This window comes from Bufo bufo, chromosome 1, assembly GCF_905171765.1.
Source record: "Bufo bufo chromosome 1, aBufBuf1.1, whole genome shotgun sequence".
Classification (NCBI taxonomy): Eukaryota; Metazoa; Chordata; class Amphibia; order Anura; family Bufonidae; genus Bufo; species Bufo bufo.
Window position 1 is genome coordinate 439,821,755 of NC_053389.1, and position 25,931 is coordinate 439,847,685.

A 25,931-nucleotide genomic window follows, 5' to 3' on the forward strand; every position below is an offset into this window, starting at 1 on the left:
AGACACTGCCACAAGACACCCTTCCAGGTCAGAAGCTAAACACAGAATTTGTTCTGTGATGTTCTCAGCAAATGACCTTCCTGAATTCTGGCCCAGAGTGGCTGATTAGGCTGTCTGTCAGCCTCTGAGCCAATAAGGGCAAGCCCTTCCCCCACTTCATCCCAGTGTCACATGATCCTCCATCTTCTTCCTTCCACATGGTTTCCCCCTCCAATATTGACAGTAAAATGGCACTGGAAATAAGAAAAACTTCAGATTTGTTTGGCGGACAATTTTTGTGACATTCGTAGCTAATCCAATTTGTTTAGAATCTATTTGTTCATCTCTAAATAGTCCCCCTAGGTGCATGTGCATAATCTGGAAACTAAAGTCCTCCTGGAAACTAAAGACAAAAATAACTCACAATTTTGCTTGAAATTTGCTCTTACAAGCAATGTATCTTTGCACTTGAGTCTGATTAACCCCATAAACTCCAGTCCACAAAAAAGTTCCACCAATTACAATTGTCCAAAATGTGTGCCTCCGAAGTGGATGTGGATCAAAGCTGTGAAAAACAGAACACATAAAGAGCACATAATGGATTAAGTAATATTAAAGTGAGTTGTATACATTCTCTTCCTTAGCAGCCTCAGAAGGAAGTTTATAGTCTGCTTCAGTTCTAATGCTTTCTGCTGTTATATGAGATGTCTATTGATGCTGATATTAAAGGGAACCTGTCACGTTGAAAAAGATGTCTGAGCTGCAAGCTGCGTGTTATGGAGCAGATTGATATATAGTTTTTGAGAAAAGATTCAGTTAAACTTGTAATTTATACATCTAAATTCCAGCTTATTCTGGGCTTTGAAGTCAAGGAGACAATCCTCTCAGTGACTGACATCTCTGTATACACAGTCATAGAGGGAAGACTGGCAATTCACAAGTTTTAGTGAACCTTTTCCTGCAAAACTATAGCTCCTCCTGTTCATGCTTATGGCCAAATGCTTTGCATTTTCATGGTGACAAGTTCCCTTTAATAAGTATATTCTGGCCACAGGAGCTGAAGTATGCTTATTGTGTTCTGAACATGTTATCTGCTCTACCAGATGCACAATTCTAGAAATTACTATAGTGAAAGATACAGGGGAATGCATTACATTTCTATACCAGAAAAAGTATTAAAGTTTTGGTGAAACTGCCATTTTGCACCACAATTTTTGACTTTTTGACATTTTCCACAACCCTGGCCACTTTCTACAAAAAGTGTGTGGTGCATGGGCAGAAGGGAGTGCCGCACACATTTGCATGATACACATCTACATTACTTTTATATGACAAATAAAACACACCAAAATACCATGAAGGGAATATATTAAACCCTGTACTACAGATTGCTGGCTTCAAAAAGTAAAAAAAATAAATATAGGGGGTCATTTTTATCAAACTGGTGTAAAGTAGAACTGGCTTAGTTGCCCATAGCAGCCAATCAGATTCAACCTTTGATTTTGGATAGCTCTTTTGGAAAATGAAAAAAGAGGAATCTGATTGGTTGCTATTGGCAACTAAGCCAGCTCTACTTTACAACAGTTTGATAAATGACCACCATAGAGTTTTGTGACATCTTGGGCCTAATTGCACCAAATTTTTAGACATTTCACATTTTCACACTCAGTTTTGAAAAGTTGTTAGGAAAGTGGGCATGGCTACCTGTGTTAATTAGATTCACTCTAGATTTATCACTGTGACTTTTTAGCTTTTTCCAACTCCCTTGACACTCTCCCAAAAAGAAAACTGGGTAGGGCATGGGTTAAAGGGGATGGTTTGCAGGTGGGACCTCTGCAGTGAAATTCACCTAACAACATGTGTGCACATTACACCAGAAATCTACTGTCACCGCCAGCTCTCTCAGAAGGTCTGGCAGACGTTCTTCTGTACCTCTTGCATGATGTTCTTTGTTTTGGTTTCACTTTGTCATCTCCTTTCCTGCTCCCAGTTGTCACCTATTTACACTGATTGCCTCCCTTTATATTCCCTCTTTACATGGGCATAGTAGTCAGGGTGAGCTCTTAGGATTTTATAGGGGTCACCTTTATGCTCCTTAGTTTGGGATCAAGCCAGTCAGATGTTTATCCATAACTTCCAGCTATCTGCAACATCATCCATGACATCTACTCCAGCTTCTAAGGCCACCTGCACACGTTGCAGAATACTTTTTCCAAGTGGATTCCCGTATGGAAAAACCGCAGCATAGTACAGTTCCAGCAAAGTGTATGAGATTACACAAATGCCTTTTTTATTTTTATTTTTCTGTGTGAAAATTGACCTGCTGTACGGATTTTAAAATTTCCAGATTTTCCAATAAAGGGTGAGATCTGCTGCAAAACCAAATGTAATCCGGACCAAAATCCACAATTAGAAATTATGGATTTTGGGGCAGATATGTTGCAGAAACGCACATAAATCTATATGGAAATTTGTGCTGATCTCATGTGCATTCGCCAGCACTTGTGTGCAGGCTTCCTAAAGATGCAACAAATTTATTAACAGGTGTGCGCTGCTTAATAAATTAATCAGATCCTGCTCCAGCATGGTTTTTTTTCTTTCTAAAACTGGCATGGGAAATGTCAGTTTTTAATAAATGACCCCTACTTACTCTAGTAGGGGGACAACGTTAAAAAAACTGTAATGACATTTCTAGACAAAACTGTTAGGCCTCTTTCACACGAGTGTGGCGTGTGAGGGCCCGATAAGATGCGGGTGCGTTGCGGTAAAATGCGCGATTTTTCCGCACGAGTGCAAAGCGTTTTAATGTGATTTGCACGCGCCATGTTTGGTACCCAGACCCAAACCCAGACTTCATCACTGAAGTTCGGGTTTGGGTTAGGTGTTGTGCAGATTTTATTATTTTCCCTTATAACATGGTTATAAGGGAAAATAATAGCATTCTTAATACAGAATGCAAAGTAAATTAGAGATGGAGGGGTTAAAAAAAAAATGACCTGCTCCATAGCTGCCGGTCTCTGTTTTATCTTCAGGACCTGGCAAAAGACCTGTGGTGACATCACTGTGCTCATCACATGGTCCAATCACATGGTTCATCACCATGGTGAGGGGCCATGTAATGTGACGTCACCACAGGTCCTTAGCCAGCAGCTCAACATTACAGAAGAAGACAGAGATCCGCAACTAAGCGATCAAGTGGACTCGGTGAGTTAATTTTTTATATTTTTAACCCCTCCATCACTATTTTACTTTGCATTCTGTATTCAGAATGCTATTATTTTCCCTTATAACCATGTTATAAGGGAAAATAATACAGATCGGGTCCCCAGCCCGATCGTCACCTAGCAACCATGCGTGAAAATCGCACTTGCTTGCGGATGCTTGCGATTTTTACGCGGCCCCATTCACTTCTAAGGTGCCTGCGTTGCGTGAAAAACGCAGAATATAGAGCATGCTGCGATTTTCACGCAAAGCACAAGTGATGCGTGAAAATCACAGCTCATGTGCACAGCCCTATAGAAATGAATGGGTCCGGATTCAGTGCGGGTGCAATGCGTTCACATCACGCATTGCACCCGCGCGGGATACTCGCCCGTGTGAAAGGGGCCTTAAAGATGCATTAAATTTAACAAACAGAATCCCCTGTTTAATAAATTTGGAGCAAAGTATGCTAATGCAGACTCAACAAAACTGAGATAAATTCCCCTCTACAGTATGTGTGGCAGCACCCTAAGGTCTCTTTCACACTACCGTATGTTTTTTTTTTTTTTCGTTTTGCGGGTCGTTTTTTGCGTTCCGTATACGGTCCATATACGGAACCATTCATTTCAATGGTTCCGCAAAAAAAACGGAATGTACTCCGTATGCATTCCGTTTCCGTATTTCCATTTTTCCGTTCCGTTGAAAGATTGTCCTATTATTGCCCGCAAATAACGTTCCGTGGCTCCATTCAAGTCAATGGGTCCGCAAAAAAACGGAACACATATGGAAATGCATCCGTATGTCTTCCGTATATGTTCCGTTTTTGCGGAACCATCTATTGAAAATGTTATGCCCAGCCCAATTTTTATATGTAATTACTGTATACTGTATATGCCATATGGAAAAACGTAACGGAAAATCCAAACGGAAACACAATGGAAACAAAAAAACAGAACAACGGATCCGTGAAAAACGGACCGCAAAACACTGAAATAGCCATACGGTAGTGTGAAAGAGGCCTTAAGGCTGGTATAATTAGTATGTGCATAAAAATGTGGCACAAGTGAGCTGAAATTAGGCAAACTATGGTGCAACACACCACTCAAAACAGACGCAGTATGTGGTAGTAGAAAAGTAAAGAAACCCTGGAGTGAAGTAGAAATTAGACTGTTTTTACGATGAAATCAGGCGCAAAATAAGGCGCACCTACATAAATAGGTCAGAAAAAAGACACAAAAGTAAGAAAACTTCTGAATTAGTCTAAAAAATCTAATGCATCCAAAACAGGTGCATTTTCAATAGTAAATGAAACAAAAAAAAACTGCCTAAAACAGCATTGTTAAGCATAAAAACAGGCACAAACACTATAGTAAATGTGCCCCATAGAATTCAATGGGTGTATTTCGTCCAGGGACCAATGTAGAGCTTGCTTCTATAGGATATGTGGATAAATATGTGTTTTTTTTTGCTAGCATTTTTGCAGTTTTTTTGGTCAAAAAACATGAGCTTGAAATGTTGCATGGAAATATGAAAAATATTAAATACAGGATAAACAAGCATTTGTTGTAGTGCCATTTTTTCACATTTGAGGTGCTTTATTAGGTCAGTAGTGTGCATTTAAAATTGCAGAATGCATGTGCAATATGTGGTGGCGCTTTTAAATGGCATTTTGCATGGTGGTTTTTGCATGCCAGAAACGGGTAAAAAGTAATGATAAATCAGGCACAAAGTGTATTAGAAAATGTGTCGCATGGCATGTTGTGCCATAATGTTGGCTTAATTTGAGCCAGAATTCTGGTATATTTTCATTAGCAACTACAAAAACAACTACAACAGGAAAAACAGTATACCCACCAAAGTAGAAAAATATCTCAGTTTTATTGAATAAATTCTTAGGGTGGGTTCACACTAACGTTAGGGATTCCGTTATGGCTTTCCGTTATAACATGGTTATAACGGAAAATAACGGAATGCTCAGACAGAATGCAAAACGGAAGCCTTTAAAAAGGCATTACGTTTGCTTTCCGTCCTAATAGAAGTCTATGGGAAAGCATAACGGATCCGTCTGGGTCCCGTTATGCAAGCCGGAAAACAAAGTCCTGTCGACTCGGAGCGTTATTATAACAGAGCACCCGTCCTGAACTTCTAGCACTGCAGGGTCACATAGCATTATATTGATTTATGATGCTATGTAACCCTTAGAGCTCTTTCACATGAGTGGATGCCGTGCGGGCAATCCGCTGCGTGAAAGAGAGCCAAGCCCCGCACTGGACAGCAGAGACACAGAGCAGTACCATGATTGATAATGCTCTTTGCCTCTCTGTGATCTTTTTACTACAAAATGACAGTGAGAGAAAGTTATCACTGTGATTTTGTAGTAAAAAGATCACAGAGAGGCAAAGAGCATTATCAATCATGTTACTGCTCCGTGTCTCTGCTGTCCGGAATGGGGCTTGGTTCTCGTTCACGCAGCGGATTACCCGCACGGCATCCGCTCGTGTGAAAGAGCCCTTACAGTTCTGGAATGTGTTTGATAACAGTGACAGCATTATGCTATGTAACCCTTAGGGCTCTTTCACATGAGTGGATGCCGTGCGTGCAATCCAGTGCATGAAAGACAGCCAAACCCCGCACCGGACAGCAGAGACACGGAGCATTAACATGACTGATAATGCTCCGTGTCTCTCTGTGATCTTTTTGTTACAAAATCACGGTGATAACTTTATCTCACTGTGATTTTGTAGTAAAAAGATCACAGAGCGGCACGGAGCATTATCAGTCATGTTACTGCTCCGTGTCTCTGCTGTCCGGTGCGGGGCTTGGCTCTCTTTTATGCAGCGGATTCCACGCACGGCCTCCGCTCATGTGAAAGAGCCCTAAGGGTTACACAGCATCATAAATCAATATAATGCTATGTGACCCTGCAGTGCTAGGAGGTCAGGACAGGTGCTCTATTACACTCCGGACATGGAGCGTGAGTATACAACTCGCTCGTGTGAAAGCAGTTATAACTGGCATTACCCAACCTGTAGTATCTTTAGTCTATACTGGACTTACATCTATTATAAAGAAGCATTACTTACTCCCAGAAGTTCAGCCTCCCACCGTAGTAGGAATCATTGATGATTGTCTGTATTCCACCTTGCACTACTACACCTCTAATGATGACAGCTATAAAACCGGCCAACATAATGATGATCTGGAAAGCATCTGTCCAGATTACAGCCTTTAGACCACCCTAGACAGAATAAAATTATAAAGTTAGGCTTTTACTATTACTTCTGTTGAGGAAGGGTTGAGACGCATGCATATATATACATATATGCATGCAAACACGTGCATGCGTGTATGATATATATGCATGCATTAATGGTCACTTCATAGGATGATGTGCGCGGATGTGCCCAGCATCTACGCACATCTGCCCTTAGTGGCCCACAGGGGCTCATGTTGGGCCCTGTAGGAAATGTGTGGTCCCTGGTTGATCTGTGCCCCCCTTATATGTGTCCCCTTATAGTTAGTATATATTTCCTGTCCCTCTCATGTAGATATGTATTAAGGCAATTTGCCTGGATTTGTGGGAGGGGCTGAGGTCCGCCTCCAGCCTATTTAGGGCACTCCCCTTACCTGGCTCCTGCATCATTGAGGTCTGAGCTTTTGAGAGAGGAGGTCGCTTGTGGAGTTTCTGGAGAGTTACCTGCGAGTCGCTGAATTTCTGGGAGTTTTTCGTTGCCATCAGTTCTGGATTTGGAGCATTTCGGTTCTATTTTTTCCGGGTTCACTGGGAGTCACGTTTGCCCGTTAAACTGCGAGTCATCCATACGGTACAGCCGGGGCCTCACGGTTGCCCCCTGTACCGGTTCAAATTCATTTCACCAAGCGCTGCACCAATGTCACTGTTTTCTCGTACAAGTCACCAGTATTTCATTTCTGTCACGCCTTGTTCATGCACAAATTTGTCTACACCGTACCACTATACCGGTCGGCACCCGTGCGGCAAGCATGCAGTCGTTTTCCTGGGCAATCCCCCATTTCTGTTCATTTCATTTCACCAAACGCTGCACTAATGTCACGGCTTTCTCGCACAAGTCACCAGCATTTAATTTCTGTCATGTCTTGTTCATGCATAAATTATCTACAGCGTACCACCACTCCGGTCAACACCCCTGCGGCATGCAGGCAGTGGTTTTCTGAGTCATCCATACGGTACAGCCGGGGCCTCACGGTTGCCCCCTGTACCGGTTCATTTCATTTCACCAAACTTTGCACTCATGTCACGGGTTTCTCGTTACAAGTCATTATCATTTCATGTCGGTCATGCGTTTGTTCATGAAGAAGAATTGGTCACACCGTACCACTACTCCGGTCAACACCCCTGCAGCGCAGGCTGGTTGTTTCCTAGGCTCATTCCCCATTTCTGCTCATTTTCTTTTCCCCACATTCATTCACAATCATGCCTCCCCCTTGTTGCATGTTAAAAAATCGACATGTCCAATAGTACACACTTGCTCACATAGGCTTCCACATCGGTGCACAGCACACACCCTCCCTCCATGTCCGGGCATGCCGCTGTTCAGGCACCCCCCCACTACCTCCGGTCTGTTCCGCCGCTCCTTCTGCCGCGCGGCCGATGGCGGCCAGCCGCGTCTTGGCGCCTGGTCTGCGCACGCGCGGCCGGGGTACGGTGCATGCGCGTCGGTGCGTCGGCGCATGCGCGGTGTCCCGGCGGCCGTCCGGCAGTGCGTCTGAGGCGGGGAGCCGCCGTAGGGTGGTCTGGTCTCCGGCCTGGCCGGCGGAACTCTGGCCCGGCCGTTTTCTGCAAATCTCACTCATGCCCCCCCCTTTTTGTTTCATTACAAACAGCGTGACCAGAAGTGCACACTTGCTCACAAACTTTCCGTAGCAGTGCACACGGCACACCCTCCCTCCATGATCAGCATTTCTGGGCCCGCACTGCTGCTCCAGGCGCCCCCCCCCCCCCCCACTGCCTCCGGTCCGTTCCGTCGCTCCTCCTGCCGCGCGGCCGGTGGCGGCCGACCGCGTCCCGGTGCCTGGTCTGCGCACGCGCGGCCGTAGTACTGCGCATGCGCGGCGATACGTCGGCACATGCGCGGTGTCCCGGCGGCCGTCCGCGGTACATCTGATGCGGGGAGCCGCCGTCGGGCGGTCCGGCTCGGCTGGCCGGCGGAACTCCAGGGCGGGCGGTTCCCATAGCATGCCCCCTCCTGCGCGGGCTGCACAGCCAGGGGGGCATCCAGCATGCCCCAAACTGAGCACCCTCCATATTAAAATCACCCCAGCAGCCCCCACATTAAACTGGAACCCATAAAAAAAAAAAAAGGGAAGGGATGTTATTTGGTATTCTGCCGCAAAAAAAAAAAAAAATTAAACAGAAAAAGGAGGTTACTGGTATTCCGCCGCATTGGCAGAAAAAAAACAAACAAAAAAAAACAAACATTTGATTTCAAGCAGCACGTTTCCACGTTTTACATGGGCATACGGCCACGCCGCAGGTCTCTTTGTCACACCATGCGCAAGCTGTCATTGCGCAGGCAACCGTCATGATCCTCCGGGTCATGCTATATGTACAAAATGCATTTCACATTTCATCATACTATTTTATGTCTACCCTCCCCTTTTCAGGCGGTCAACCTATAATATATTTTGCACTACCGTGTATCCAGAGAATTTTCTTGCTACCAGGTACGTTCACCTGCGCATTAACAAAGGTTTTCTTACATTTCGGATGGTCCCGTTAGGGTCAGCGTGCTGGCTGTAAGGGCACCATCATCCCACTAGGTTACCCCCTTCTTGGCTTCGCCATCAGTTAGTGGTCCCGCGAGGCCGACACCCCGCCTCAAATGTGCAGAGGCAACCGCCCACCGCGCCACTCGTTAGTAAGCCGCCTTGCGTGTTGCATAGAGAGGGCCTCACCTGTCACTCCCTTCCCCTAGTCCTGTCTTACAGTCACCGAGAGGCCAACAAGTGGCCTCATTAACCCCTCGCGCCAAATCATAGGTAGAGCCTCTCAAGCCGCTTGGCAAATTAGCAGGGCCTTATCTGTCACCATGCAAGTATAATTTTTTCGCCGTCCGGCCTAGCTAGCTTGCCAGCACGATCCTGTGTTTCCCCAAGCTAATCAACTGTTTTTGTTTTACTATGTCTCTGGAAGGGATAGAGAACTTCTCCCTACCTGGCACCCGTGCTAGATCCGTCACTGCTACCCAGGGAGACGATCTAGCCAGTCCAGCATCCATCAGATCCTGGACAATCCCGTGCATAACGACGGAGTTAAGGTGACGGCATGTTCCCTTCCCCGCCACGGCGAGGAAAGCAGAGCTTTTCCGGCTGCTGCGCACGCCAACCGATAACAGGGAGGCAGGGGAAGGACCTAGCCAGTCCAGCACAGGGGATATACATGCCATGCTGCCCTCTCTAATGACATCCATGTCTAAAGTCAACGCCAGGTTGGAGAGGCTGGAATCGGTCACCACGACCCTCTCCTTGGCAGGGCCACCACCGTCAGCGTCACCGGCGCCGGCCGGATTGCCAGTGATCACGCCGACCATTAGCCTGGAGGACCAAGAAGTCAGCCCGGCGCACATAATACCGGAGGAGGAACCTGGGGTACCCATCGCCACCAAGAAGACAGAAGGGCCAGACACGGTCATCACCTTTCCTGGGTACCCAGTTGGATTCAGCCTTAATGCAAGCCAGTTTGCCATCCGGGAAGATCCAGGACATTCTCGCCCACATAGACAACTACCTTTAACTCGGCACCGGCAACCGCAAAGAACTGCAGTCCCTGCTGGGCTCCCTGAACTTTGCCATGCGCATCATACCTCAGGGTCGCTCATTTATATCACGGCTCCTGCACCTCTCCCCTTTTTCCTACACGACTCGCACAGGTTGTCCCTGGATGCCCACGCTGCGGCAGATCTGGGCATGTGGGGGAGATTTCTGTCCACCTGGAATGGCAGGAGCTTGTTTCTCCCTCAGCTGTCGGACTCTTCCCCCTCTATCTGGTCAGATGCGGCATCTACCACAGGCTTCGCGGCCATTTTTGGGAACGATTGGCTGTGGGGCAGCTGGCCTCCTGCGGTCCGGGGTTTGGAAGGATTCTCCACTGCCTCAGCGCTTTTTCGAGATCTACCCCATCGTGGCGGCTGCCGTGGCGTGGGGTCATTCATAGGCAAGCATGTCGGTCCGGTGCTATTCAGACAACCAGGCGACCTGCCAGATCATCAACAAAGATCGTTCCAAATCCCTCACAATCGTGAGGTTTCTCCGGAGACTTACTTGGTTGGCCGCTTGCAATAATTTCTTCTTACATTGTTCCCATGTCCCGGGGGTGTGCAATACGGCAGCTGACAATCTGTCTCGCTTCAAATTTCAGGCATTTCATCAAGCTCTCCCATCAGCGTCACCCACGGCCTCCATCACTCCATCATTTCAACAGCTCATTCTGGATTAGAAGGCATCATGCGGCATAGCCAGTCTTTGTCCCGCTTAGCACTGTCAGACAATGCACATAGAACATACGACAGAGCGTTCACACTATTCAACAGGTTCCTGTTGGAACACAACATCACGCACCCTTTTGTCATGACGTCTCTTCCGGGGTTTGCTTCTTTTGCCACCTCAAACTCAAAATGTCATACAACACCATCAAACTATATCTCACTGGCATTCAACATCATATGCTAATCATACACCCCAATAACATCAGCTTCATGTCCTCGCACCAGATCAAAACCATACTCAGAGGTATTCAGAAAACGGAACCCGCACGTCCAGCCCAGAGGCTACCCATAAACAATCATATCTTCAAAGCATTATCCGACTTGCTGGACGCCACGCCTCTTGAAACAGATACCAACTCCATCATCAAAACGGCAATTTACTTGGCCTTCTACGGATTCCTGAGACCCGGGAAATTCACTACAACCTCCACGACCCAAACCTCACCTTGTCGTCTTGTCTCCCACTTGTCGAAACACATGGATCACTACATCCTGTCCTTACCTCACTCCAAGAATAGTCAGCACTTACCCGTCAACATATCATATTACCCCACGCACAACAGATGGTGTCCAGTCAGGGTTCTGGATGCTTACAATCAGCGTCACAAGTTTCTACCCTCTCAACCGCTACTTCAACTACATGGTTCGGTACTCACCACCACCACCTTCATGACCCATGTCAGGTCATCCCTCACACAACTAGGCCTCAACGCAGCCAACTACTCAGGGCACTCCTTTCGCGTTGGAGCCACGGCCTCCAGTGCCAACATCCTCACTCATGTCATCAGGAAATTGGGGCGCTGGAAGTCATCCGCTTACGCGCAATACATTCCCAATCCAACACAAGAGTTAAGAGTGGCTTTCCAAAACATGTCGGGTTGAGCTATTGATATATCAATTGGCTACAATAAACTGGTTTATTTCCATTTTTGCCCTCTTCTTTCTCAGGCCTACCTCATCCTCGGTTTCGGCACACCTCAACCGACTGCACTCATTCCCTGCTTTCCCAGGGCTCTTCACTGTACTACCGTAAGCCCCTTACACAAGTATTAAGGCAATTTGCCTGGATTTGTTGGAGGGGCTGAGGTCCGCCTCCAGCCTATTTAGGGCACTCCCCTTACCTGGCTCCTGCATCATTGAGGTCTGAGCTTTTGTCCCTCCCACCAATCCACTCATTTACAACTCATTTCTTCCATATCTTTTCCTTGGGTAGGCCCTCTTCTTTCTCAGGCCTACCTCATCCTCGGTTTCGGCACACCACAACCGACTGCACTCATTCCCTGCTTTCCCAGGGCTCTTCACTGTACTACCGTAAGCCCCTTACACAAATGTATATATATATATATGGGGATGTGTGTATGCAGTGCATACATCTATATGTGTGTATCTGCCATGGCTCTCCCCCAGGTATATATATATATATATATATATATATATATATATGGGCCTATAACTGCCCATGTATGCCCCAGGTTTATAATGAGTATATATGTGTATAAAGATGCGCCCCAAGTATCTATTTACATATATATACTTAAATGCCCCCCAGAGGGACAGCGTTTAGCCAGTTCCTGCAGTGGGGTGGATATGTCTCCAGATGGCTGGGGACTTCAAAGGCTAAGAAATCAATTGATTTGTTGATTTTATCAGCCTAGTTACTTATGTTTGGGACATGGCTGGGTGTGTGGTGTTGCTAGCCTCAGGGGGCCAACTGGCAGTCCTGAGTGCAGGAATACGTCACAGTGACACTATGATGTCACATCCCTGAGGAAGGAGGAGGGGGGCTGGTTTTGGGCTATAAAGCCCCAAGCAGGGAAGAGGCGCGGTCTCTTGCAACTGGACTAGAATCAGAGACACATGGGAGAGAGCAGCTCCATGACGGGCACCTGGAGAAGGCCGGTCTACTAACTCTGGATGGCTAAGTAGCACTGCCCCATTAACCCCTTTAGTTCCCTGTCCCCCTGCCCTGTCCAAACACCCCTGCAAGTCCCTGCAGAGCATTAACTCCTTCCCTGATCCCCTGCTTGGCATCAACCCTGTCCTGTCCCTGCAGTGCATTAACCTCTGCATTCCATGTGTTAACCCCTTCACTGCCTGAACAACCCTGTCCTGTCCCTGCAGAGCATTAACCTCTGCATTAACCCCTACACTGCCTGACCCCTGGTAACCCCTGAGTCCAAACCCCTATCCCTACACCACCTCCCCTGATTAACCCCCACACCCCTGGTTAATCTCTGTAGAGCATGCCTCTGCTCTACAAACAATCCTTTTACCCTGTGTTCCTTGGCCTGCAGGCATTAACCCCTGCAGTGCCACAATTGTGTAATTAACCCTCTTGTAACCCCGTAGGGACAGTGAGTACAGACGGGTGGGTTATTGTTAATATAACTTGTATGTGTGAACTGTATAGTTAGTTTATGGGTGGAATTGGGAACGTGTAGTGTAGTTTAGGATTGTAGATTTAGTGCCGTATTGTTAGTATATTGCGTGCGTAGTGTATTGTAAGTAATAAATACTGTGTTACTTGTAACTATCTGTGTAACGTGTAGTTATTGGCGATAGTTAGTTAGTAAGGCGCATGCAGCTAGCGTAGCGATCAGTGTAAAGCATAGCGAAAGTATTGTTATTATTATATAAAGGCATAAATAGGCGGAGTCATCAATAGTTGGCTCCTCCTATTTATGAATATTAATTATCGATAATTGCATAAATATTGGTGATTAATATTCCCCCTTTACAACTTCACTCCAACAGCTCTCTTTTCTTACTAATAAAGGGATCTTAAGACTGATATTCTGGCTTATATTCAAAAGCCCTAATAAATAATTTCAGCATAAAAAGTGCTTAGGGATGTCTAAAAATGTGGTCATTTTCTCCCCAGAAACAGTGCCACTCTTGTCCATGCTCATGTTTAGTATGTTCACACGGCAAAATCAGCAGCTCATTTTGTCTCGTAAAATGCCTGTTTTATGTGGCCTATGCTGCTAATTAGCTTTCTATGAGAAATGTGCCGCAGCGTTCACATGGTTGCGTATTTTTATGCCGTTAATTTGAAATAGCTTCTAGAGGTGGCAAGCACTATTTTAAAAGTAATTTTGTCTAAATATATTTCTAATACACTTGTTTGCTCTTTGGTATGTATTTTGAGATCTTTATGCTGCTGACAATGCTGCTATAAACAGGAATACACCAACAAATCCCTTGGATCTCGAAATCAGCTCCGTCTCAGCTAAGTTTGTTTCAGCTTCAAAATACTGCCATGTGAATATAGCCTAAGCACAATCTCAGAAAATATAAAATGCTAAGCATTGTATATATGTCAGTATTTTATGAACATTACAAATAAACATAGTAGACTATATAATCTAATAATCTAATTTTTCACTGTTGTGCCTAATACATAAATTTTGATAAAAATAATAAATAATAATGTCATACCAGTGTGCAGTAGAAAGTACACACTAATCCAGTTGCAATCATTGCTCCCCAAAGATTAAATCCTGACACTGAAAAAAAAAAATACAAGTTGGTAACCCTGTATGTACCATTATATTTGAATAGAGAGTATAAATATTTAGCTGGCAGTCTTCACTGGTATTCACAATTTTACCCTTATACTGGGATCTGGACTTCGCTATAAGGGAGCCACCAGGCTGCTACCTCCTGGAGTAATCCTAGTATGGCTGACAGCTGACCCACAAGGGTCAAAGAAAATGGTGCGGGGCACTAAGGGATTAGGCAAAACTCATAGGCAGTAACTACGGATGAGCAAATCAACTTCGAATGAAACATCCAAAGTCGATTCGCATAAAACTTTGTTAGAATACTGTACGGAGTGAGCGCTCCGTACAGTATTAGAATGTATTTGCTCCGATGAGCTGAAGTTATTACTTTGCGAAGTCTCGTGAGACTTCGAGTAATAATTTCAGAAATTTATTTCTACTGTAAAAAAACTTTTACCGAACTTGTGTTTGGTTCCAAGATACCACTTGGAACTGGAACCGCGTTCGGTAAAAGGTTTTTAACAGTAGAAATGATTAAATAAGTAATAACTTCGGCTCATCAGAGCCAATACGTCCTAATACAGTATTCTAACTAAGTTTTATGCGAATGATCTTCGGATGTTTCATCCAAAGTTGATTCACTCATCCCTAGCAGTAACAGGACAAGGTACAGACAGGCAGAGTTTGTGAATCCACGAAATAAGTCCGAGGTCAGGACAAGCAGAAAATGGTCTATACAGTAATCAAGCATGTCAGGTCAGGCAGCAGAGGGTCAGAGTCAGGAATTGGGAAGAGTTTAGTACGTTGGCACGCTAGATAGAACACCTATTGCTTAGGCACTCTTCTCCAGGGGAAGGTGCCTTAAGTACCACAGGGTTTCCTGCGTACAGGCCAGCAGGGGGAATCACCAGACAAGCCATGGCCTGCAGCAGAAGACAGGGGCACACAACTTTGGTGCCACCGAAGAACAACAGCAGTAGCAACGGCAAGATAATTAAAGTGGTGCCTGCCAAGAGGAGTGAGACAGCAAGGGCCACCAACGTAATATAGACATAGCGTTGAACAAGTGCAGATAAGCTTTACTCTAAAGATGTCATATGAGTAATAGTTACATAATGCTACAATAATGCTCAATGCTTGGTGGTTAACAACTGGTACTTCAGGGTGGCTCAATGTTTGATGGTTAACAGTTTGAGGGCACAATACCTGAATTGAATGTAACCAACACAGATGGCAGCGGGTGCGTGCTGAAGGAGACTAGCAGTGGGCTGATTGCTCAGCTGATCTATTCCTGTGTGCTAGTGTTCTGACTAATGCAGTGATGAGTCATGACCTATCAAGTTCTGATCCTGGGACCCGGTGCCCTATTTCAACCCCTTCCTGGCCTTCTACCAGTACCAGTGATATTCTGTGACTCCCTAAGGGGGTTCATAAGGGGGTATTTTTGTACTGGCACACATTATAAGGTGGTATTTTTTGTACTGCACACATTATAAATATAATTATTACTACTGCGGGTCTACGGAGAATATAATTACTAGTAATTAATAGCAATAGGGGCATTATTTATATTGGGGACACTAACACTGTGTACTCTGGCAGATTATTATTTCAATTGGTGGGACTTTGGGGAGCACTATTACTGTGGGGGGCATCAGCTTAGCACAATTATTTTTGGGGGACATTTTGTTTACACTATTAGTGTCAGGTACACTATTTGCTGGGCACAGTATTTTTTAGGGCACTGTGGTTCTAGTCGTTTCAGATAGATTATCTATTTCTGCCATACAGTGTTGTGGAGCACAGTGTGCACAGTATTGGGGTATACAGAAGGTGGGAGGAGGATGGAAAAGTAAGAAAATAAGATGTCTGTTTGTCAAACTGCAGATACGAGACATGGCTGAAAGAAATCATTGCAGTCTGTTCTTAATGGAAAAGATGAGGAATGTGAACGTCTACATCAGAGGAGACATCACTGGATGTAAGAAGTATTTGGCACTGTATTACCCTTTATGTTCTGTGTATTGCGGCCGCGCAACGGCCGTGTGCATGAGGCCTAAAGCTGGAGGAAAGGTTTTAGGTTGAGAATTTGGCATGGGAGGGTGCTGTTTCAATTTTTGCCTCAGGCAGCAGAAAGGCTATGTGCACCCCTGCCCCTTGCCACAAAACACTGAGGGAGGGGGTGCTGAAGCTGAACACTTGCATCAGGGCCCATGAGCCTTTAGCTACAGTTTTGGTGTGTGTGTGTGGGGGGGGGGGGGGGGGTTGCAAAGACTGTAAAACTGAAACTCTAGGGCTGCAGGAATCTCAAATCCTGATATCATGTCAAGACATCATCTGTTTTGTCACATAATAGAAGACCATCAGGCAGCACCAGTTCTTGCAGTAATGCCAGGATTGTCAATAAGATTTAAGGTATGTTACACTAACCTTGATTCAATGCCAGAGCAGGTGCATATATAACAATGCCTGTATATAATATCTGAAATGAAAAACAATTCTGTTACATCGCTTATTTACCTTTTATTGTCATTATTACTGGTAGCTAAAATAAAAATGGTTGGAATGTTAACCCAGTTGCTAAAGTTGAAACATTCAATTTTAATTATTTTATTCATAGAAATAAAATTTGATGGTGTTAGGGCAGCAGTCCAGGACCGGGCCCTGGAAGATTGTTTGCCGGGCCACGGCGATCAGGGCCGTCTTTAACGTGGTACTAATAAAGCGCTTCCATTATGGAAGCGCTTCATTAGTACAGGAGGACCAGGAAACGGTGAAGGATCTGTACTCACCGCTTTCTGGTCCTCGTCTCAGCTATCGGCTGTGCAGGGCTGCGCACAGCGTGAGGTCGCTCTGTGACCGCGCGATACACAGCCGACAGAAGGATGAAGAGGATCGCGATGGTGACCAGGAGAGGTAAGTGTTTTTTTATTTTTTATTTGCGCTGACATAAGGGCTGATGGCTGACGTGGGGGCCTGATGGCTGACATGGGGGCCTGATGGCTGACATGGGGGATGATGGCTGACATGGGGGCCTGATGGCTGACATGGGGGCCTGATGGCTGACATGGGGGCCTGATGGCTGACATGGGGGATGATGGCTGACATGGGGGGCTTATGGCTGACATGGGGGGCTTATGGCTGACATGGGGGGCTTTTGGCTGACATGGGGGCTTATGGCTGACATTAGGGCTGGGGGCTGGCTGATGGCTGACATGGGCGGCTGATGGCGGACATGGGCGGCTGATGGCGGACATGGGGGGCTGATGGCTGACATGGGGTGCTTATGGCTGACATGGGGTGCTTATGGCTGACATGGGGGGCTTATGGCTGACATGGGGGGCTTATGGCTGACATGGGGGGCTTATGGCTGACATGGGGGGCTTATGGCTGACATGGGGGGCTTATGGATAACATGGGGGGCTGATGGCTGACATGGGGGCTGATGGCTGACATGGGGGCTGATAGATGGCTAAAGGTTGGGTGGTTGATCTGAGGCAATGGTGGTCTGATCTGAGGTCTGATTAACATTGGGGGTCTGATTTCTGGTCTGACCTGAGGTGTAATGAAAAATATTTTTTTTATTATTTTTCTACTCTAAAACCTAGGTGCATCTTATAGGGTGAAAAATACGGTACAGTGCAGCAGAGACCAGTGCAGCAGAGACCAGTGCAGCAGAGACCCTAGTCAGTTTATATAGTCGTTATATAGTGTTATATATTTTAATATGCACCTTGTGTTTTGTTATGCGCGTGAATCAGTCAGCGCCAACTAGCACCCCCTAAGCCCCGCCCACCCCATAAGCCCTGCCCCAGAACCCCCCACCCCCTTCCCCCTGGGAAAATGGTCTTGCATGAAACTGGTCCTTGGTGCAAAAAAGGTTGGGGACCACTGTGTTAGGGGGATTTGTAGCTCTGTATCAGGAAAAAAAAAAAAGAAATGGACCACTATAAAGATACTGTATAAAAGACCCTTTACATGGGCAGATGATGGGAAAATGAACATTACTATGAACATTGAATCCCAAATATTGCATCGTGTAAACATCCTGCTAATCAGCAAAGAGAAGAGAAAATTGATTGCGTCTTTTATGTGCAAACTAAATGTAGGTTTGCTGTATATTTGCCCTCACAACTACGGTATATGGCAATTTGCTTAGCTACTTCTGCATTATAGCATATTGCTTGGAGATTGGACTGCATTTTTCATGTTGACAGGTTTGCTTTAAGAGTACGACCACACGTTCAGGTTATCATTCACTCCTGATTTTGGGTCCCAAAACTGACTAGAAGTGCACTAGAGAAAAAGGGCAGGCAGAAAATAAAATACAAAGCTATAATACTAACAACCTTTATTCTATAGTACTAGCAACCCTTACTAATTCAGCTATAGTATAGACTTGTGACATGGCCATATAGGGAACAAACAGCCATAATGTATATCTCTCCGACCATATTATTAGATCAAGTAATACATTCAGGACTCAATGGGAGTCATTTATGTAGCACATAGCACGTGTTGTAGGCATAAGGCTATTTAAGGCCTCTTTCACACGAGCCTGACAGATTAGTTCAGGATGCGTTCAGTGAAACTCGCACCATTTTGCAAGCAAGTTCAGTCAGTTTTGTCTGCGATTGCGTTCAGTTCAGTTTTTTCCTGCATGGGTGCAATGCGTTTTGATGTGTTTTTCACTCGCGTGATAAAAAACGGAAAGTTAGCAACCATCAGTGAAAAGCATTGCATACGGACTTGCCTAATAGAGTTATAAAAGGAGCTGTCAGATCTCCTGACATGTCTGTTTTAGTAAACAAAATTGTATCCCCCATCATATAACAAAAACTTCTGCATCAACTTTTTTCAGAACTCTGCGTAGTGCTGTCTCTCAGTTAGGCCCCTTTCACACGAGCGTGACGGATTAGGTCCGGATGCATCGTATCCACACTTGCTTGCGGATGCGATGCGTTTTTCACGCAGCCCCATTAACTTCTATGGGGCCAGGGCTGTGTGAAAAACGCAGAATATAGAACATGCTGCCATTTTCACACAGCGCAGAAGTGATGTGTGAAAATCAACGCTCATGTACACAGACAAATTGAAATGAATGGGTCAGGTTTCAGTGCGGGTGCTATGCGTTCATGTCACGCATTGCACCCGCGCGGAAAACTCGCTCGTGTGAAAGGGGCCTTAGGGTTGGTTCACATATAGCATTTTAATAGCTTTTTTGTACACTTTTGCAGTTTTAGGCCTCATGCACACGACCGTTGTGTGCATCCGTGGCGGTTGTGCCGTTTTCCATTTTTTTTCACGGACCCATTGACTTTCAATGGGTCTGTGGAAAAATCGGAAAATGCACCGTTTTGCAGCCGCATCTGTGATCCGTGTTTGCTGTCCGTCAAAAAAATATGACCTGTCCTATTTTTTTGACAGACAACGGTTCACGGACCCATTCAAGTCAATGGGTCCGTGAAAGAACACGGATGCACACAAGATTGGCATCCGCGTCCGTGATCCGTGGCCGTAGGTTACTTTCATACAGACGGATCCGCTGATCCATCTGCATAAAAGCTTTTTCAGAGATGATTTTTCACTTTGTGAAAACTCAAATCCGACAGTATATTCTAACACAGAGGCGTTCCCATAGTGATGGGGATGCTTCTAGTTAGAATATACTACGAACTGTGTACATGACTGCCCCCTGCTGCCTGGCAGCACCCGATCTCTTACAGGGGGCTGTGATCCGCACAATTAACCCCTCAGGTGCTGCACCTGAGGGGTTAATTGTGCATATCATAGCCCCCTATAAGAGATCAGGGGCTGCCAGGCAGCAGGGGGCAGGCAGACCCCCCTCCCTCCCCAGTTTGAATATCATTGGTGGCCAGTGTGCGGCCCCCCGCCCCCCCCATTGTAATATCATTGGTGGCCAGTGTGCGGCCTCCCCCGCCCCCCCTCCCTCTATTGTAATATCATTGGTGGCCAGTGTGCGGCCCCCCCACCCCCCTTTTTTAATATCATTGGTGGCCAGTGTGCGGCCTCCCCCGCCCCCCCTCCCTCTATTGTAATATCATTGGTGGCCAGTGTGCACCCCCCCCGGCCCCCCCTCTATTGTATTAATATCATTGGTGGCCAGTGTGCGGCCCCCCCCCGACCCACCCTCTATTGTATTAATATCATTGGCGGCCAGTGTGCGGCCTCCCCTCTCTCCCTCCCCGATCATTGGTGGCAGCGGAGAGTTCCGATCGGAGTCCCAGTTTAATCGCTCTGGGGCTCCGATCGGTAACCATGGCAACCAGGACGCTACTGCAGGCCTGGTTGCCATGGTTACTTAGCAATATTACAATATTAGAAGCATCATACTTACCTGCTGGCTGCTGCGCTGTCTGTGACCGGCCGGGAGCTCCTCCTAGTGGTAAGTGACAGATCATTAAGCAATGCGCCGCACAGACCTGTCACTTACCAGTAGGAGGAGCTCCCGGCCGGACACAGACAGCGCAGCAGGTAAGTATGATGCTTCTAATATTGTAATATTGCTAAGTAACCATGGCAACCAGGCCTGCAGTAGCGTCCTGATTGCCATGGTTACCGATCGGAGCCCCAGAGCGAATAAACTGGGACTCTGATCGGAACTCTCCGCTGCCACCAATGATGGGGGGGGGGGGGAGAGAGGGGAGGCCGCACACTGGCCACCAATGATATTAATACAATAGAGGAGGGGCCGGGGGAGGCCGCACACTGGCCACCAATGAAATTACAATAGAGGGGGGGAGGGGGGCCGACGGAGGCCGCACACTGGCCACCAATGATATTACAATAGAGGGGGGGCCAGGGGGGGCCGCACACTGGCCACCAATGATATTACAATAGAGGGAGGGGGGGCAGGGGAGGCTGCACACTGGCCACCAATGATATTACAATAGAGGAAGGGGGGCGAGGGAGGCCGCACACTGGCCACCAATGATATTACAATAGAGGGGGGGGCCGGGGGGGTTCACGATGTAACTCAAATCCGATGGTATATTCTAACATAGAGGCGTTCCCATGGTGATGGGGACGCTTCAAGTTAAAAAATATACCATCGGATTGGAGAAAACTCCGATCCTATGGTATATTAACTCCTTACTTTACATTGAAAGTCAATGGGGGACGGATCCGTTTGAAATTGCACCATATTGTGTCAACGTCAAACGGATCCGTCCCCATTGACTTGCATTGTAATTCAGGACGGATCCGTTTGGCTCCGCACGGCCAGGCGGACACCAAAATGACTTTTTTTTCATGTCCGTGGATCCTCCAAAAATCAAGGAAGACCACGGACGAAAAAACGGTAACGGATCACGGACCAACGGAACCCCGTTTTGCGGACCGTAAAAAATATGGTCGTGTGCATGAGGCCTAAATGGCATTTTTCTGCATTATTGTGTTTTTAGTGGCTTTTTTGACATGTGTGTTCCACAAAAATATAGAACATGTTCTGTCCTATACTTGACCATAAAATGTGGACCAAGGACCCACTGAACTCAACATGGACGGTATCCATATTTTGCGGATTTACGGACTGCAAAATACATATGGCTGTGTGCATGAGGCCGTATACAGACATGTCAGGAGAGATACAGTAACAGCTCCTCTTTAAGAGGAACATGATGACAGATTCTGTTGCAGTAAATGTGTACTGTACATATAAAAATCCAATTTAGCACTAACCATTTCTATGATGAAAATGACTGTTCCAAGTATCCGAACAGATCTGTTAAATCGAAGTTCTAAGTACTATAAGAAAAAGTATGTATCAGTCACTTAGAATGCATATGTTAAAGAGAACATTTCAAGATGGTTATGAAAAGACAAATTTTATAGTGCTAGATTTAAATGAAAACACTTGTCCAACTTATAAGCAAACCTCCTTATAATTACAGCTGCTCACCGCTGTGGTTGCAACGGTGAGCAGGTAAACACTGAAGAGAAGGCAGCGCTCGTACAAGAGCTGCAGTCTATTAAACAGCTGATCGTTGATCTGATATTGATAACCTGTCCTGAAAATAGGTCATCAATATTAAAAAAAACAGACAGCCCCTTTAAATAGCATGGCTGTTGTAGGACGTCTGGAAAAGACTGAATAAATAGACAGGATGTCCTCTATCTCCCACTGAGGCTACAGCAGTGTTGCTGTCGGGATTATATGTGACTTATGTATATATTGTACAATTCAACAGTCCATAGCATCCACATGTGAGTAAAGTGACTATAATGCTGAAAATCTGTGTCCGTTCCGTTGCTCTGCAAAAAAAATTGTGCATGTCCTATTTTTTTCTAGTTTGCGGACAAGGATAGGCATTATTACAATGGATCTGCAAAAAAAAAACGGATCCGCAAAAAAAATGAATGACGTTCCGTATGGCATCCGTTTTTTTTTGCGGATCCGTTTTTTTTTTTGCAATTTGCAGACCTCAAAACACATACGGTCGTGTGCATTAGGCCTTAGGGAATTTTGTCACAAAATAATACAATTATAAGATTTAAGTTATAACTCTAGCTTTAAAGGGAGTTTGTAAGCAGTTTTGACCATGCTAAACTGCTGACAGCACTACACAGGGGCTGGGGATAGCAGGACCACATTCCAGCTCTGCAAGTGGTGGCAACCAGTCCTCCTCACATTCCTGGACAAGTGGCTGACCGCCATTTTAAATCATTACCAGAGAACCCCTTCAACTATAAACACAAAAACGTGTAAGAGATTTTTTATGTGATGATTTAGATGCACATCCTGCAAGTATTCAGGTTAATTACAGAACTCTTTATGAATTTGGCAAAACGGATACTATGAAAATTGGATACGGCCACATGTTCAGGTTTAGTTATGCAGTTTTTGAAGCCCAAATCAGTAGTGGATCATACAAGGAGAGAAAGTATACCACTTCTGTTTTTCAATCCATTCTTGGTTATGGCTTCAAAAACTGCATAAAAAATGTGCACGTGTGGCCGTGCCCTACACAGGTTCTATTTACTTGAAGCCAAAGCCAGGAGTGGATTCAAAAAGAGGAGAAGACTCATGCCCTCAGTTTATTTTCTATTCCTGGTGTTAGCTTCATAAGCTGCGTAAAAAAAAACAGAAAGTGGTAACCCAGCCTTATAGAGCCAACATTTTCCACAATTTGCTACATGCAGATTATGAAAATTTATATCAGTTCCAGATAGGCTCATTGGGCTATTAGTGTTTAGAAGGGCAGCAAAGTGCATGCAGAAAAAACTAATATGAGTAGAACATACGACGTCTACTCAGATATCATATAAACAGGGCAAAATTATTAGAGAATTATTAGAGAGGGGGGCATGTATGAAAATTGATGCAGATGAAAAGTGGAGAAGTTGACCACAACAGTCAAATTCTGCCTCTTTCCCTTTTATCGGTCTAAGGGCTTATTCACACGACCGGGCTTATTACCGTAGTATAAAAATGATCCAGGCTAGACATACCTCATATGTGCTGGCTATATTAAGTCTATAAAACACAGGAAGGAAGATTTCTGCAGAAATAATCACTACTAGTGCATACGATATAGCAAAGATGCTGTACATTGCTCCATAGCGATAGACATCAGATGGAGTTCCAAGGATGGTCACTGCAGACATGAAGCTGGCTGTGAGGGAAAGAGCCACAGGTAATGCTGTCATACTTCTTCCTCCTGTCAGGAATTCTTTTGATGTAGTCTTCCCTCTTCCTGCAAAGGCGTAATAGATCCCAATAGCTCCTGAAATCAGCAAAACTGCAGCAAACACAACATAATCCCAAGGTGAGAAACGACCAATGTCCGAGGAAGGCATGGTGTCTTCACAGAGACTGCTTACTTCTATGCCTTAAATCTCTGTGTCTAAAGTACACTGAAAAAACTGGTTTATACATTACACTAGAGAGGGTAGGCTACGCAACATCTCTGCAGGTGCCAACATTGACAAATGGCCAGAGGGAAACTAATACGTTTTACGACATAAAATGGGGTGGAACAAATCAGATGTGATGAGTATGACTTCAATCAAAAAATGCATTTGCATTAGTTTAAATCACTAACCTCTTACACAATTTATGTGCAATACAATTACATATATTAATGGTGAGTAACACACTTTCAAGGTAACACTCGCTGACCTTTGGAAGTAAAAAGTTTACAAAATGAACTTCAGGGTCCTGGCACACAGGGGTCACTGATTTAGGCTGCTGTCATGCTATGGTGTTGGTGGTCTTCAAAAAGTCACAATAGTGCTTTTTCTAGGTTACTTACACAACATTTTTGTGATATTTAGCATTTTTACACCACTCACTTCCGTTTTGAAAACGATGGTAGAAAAGTGTGTGTGGTTAGCTATATTTGTTGCTGAAAATGTTCCAGAAGTGGTTAATACTGTCATTGATTCAATGTAGGCTTCCTTGTCCAGAGCATCTTTGGAAGGTGGCCTGGGGAGAGTAGCAGCATTAATATGGCAGTCATTGAGTTACGGTACCTGGTCGGCATACTCTAAGGTTTGGTGCAGCATGTGAGCCCTTATGTATCCATGGAAGATTGTGATGGTTGTCAGTAGTGCTGTTTTTCATAGGGCAGATACGTGAACAAGGTTTGTCTGTGGTGAATAGGAACACGGCTGCCTTGGCCTTTTGGCTCCGATTGCTTAGTTTGACTGATGTCACTAAGGATTTTCTGGTAAGGCAAGCTATGAGGGGATATCAGAGAGTATGGATAAGTAGTGCTTCTCGTGGCCAGTTTCGTTTGAGCTGCTAGCATATTTGGGTTACAGCGTTTAAGTGGAATGTGTGTCAGGTTATGAGGTCATGCTTTTTTGGTTGGCATTCACCTTCTTTGAGGCTTTTAGAATCTCAGAGTTGGTAGTCAAGTCTTGACTTTTGGAGGACGGTTTCAAATTAGGTGATGTTCAGTTGGGCCCACATTTTGTTAGATGTCATTTAAGAAGGTCTAAAAAAGATCAAGAGGCCAAGAAGACTTGGATTGACCTACAAAAACTGCTTGGGTATTTGATATATCCAGTTAGTTGTTTGAGGGTCCTTTAGTCACTATGGCTGGTTAGCCTTTCACCTTCATGCAGATGGCGGGTTTTTTAAAATGTTTAGTGGCAAAGGGCCTGTCGGCTGCGTATTAATTCACACATTCTTTTCAGGCAGCTACTGAGGCAGTACTTTAGGGTCTTTGGACAAATCTGATTAAACAAATTGTATCGGTTCCACTTGTAGATTAGACCACAATTGGTATGATAATAGGAATATTGTAACAAAGAGGAATCATGAGGTTATGGCATTTTGTGTTGTTTGTCTCAATGTTAATTTTAAAAATATTTGTGTTTTGTGCTGTTGCAGGTCAGGGCCCATGTTTGGGTTCAATCGTTGGCCATTTCTATGTTTACTGGTGGACAATTAGAGCTAATGTGAGATGGGAGTGTTGCCAGTTCTATTTTGCTAGGGAGTTGGCATTGGTAAGATGGATTGGGGCTTGCAGAATGTTATGGAGCCATTTGTTGCCATAAGTTCAATTTCAGGCTTCTATAGATTGGCCCCCTGGTATCTTGGTTATTCATGCCAGATGATTTGGGAGTGCAGGCAACCAGAGACCTTATCAGAGATATAATGCTTGGATTTGTTGCGCTTGTAGGATCCATTCCCTGGCATATTAGTGGTGTACTCGGATATTGTGGCTCGCTGAAGGTGTAAAAATGCAGGTTTGGT

The 25,931-nt window shown here is 45.2% G+C and overlaps 1 protein-coding gene across 1 annotated transcript in view; it reads right to left on the reverse strand.

Annotated features, from left to right (window-relative positions):
* Positions 1–24,063, reverse strand: part of LOC120978832 (sodium-coupled monocarboxylate transporter 1-like) — a 74,169-nt gene extending 50,106 nt beyond the window's left edge. Inside the window, exons 1-6 of the mRNA XM_040407206.1 lie at positions 23,678–24,063; positions 21,908–21,973; positions 16,637–16,688; positions 14,142–14,209; positions 6,264–6,418; positions 404–544 (exon numbers count right to left, since the gene is read on the reverse strand). Coding sequence (XP_040263140.1) covers positions 404–544; positions 6,264–6,418; positions 14,142–14,209; positions 16,637–16,688; positions 21,908–21,973; positions 23,678–24,025 — 830 coding nt within the window. The 5' untranslated portion in view covers positions 24,026–24,063. The remainder of the gene's footprint in view (positions 1–403; positions 545–6,263; positions 6,419–14,141; positions 14,210–16,636; positions 16,689–21,907; positions 21,974–23,677) is intronic.
* Between the last annotated feature and the right edge of the window lie 1,868 nt (positions 24,064–25,931).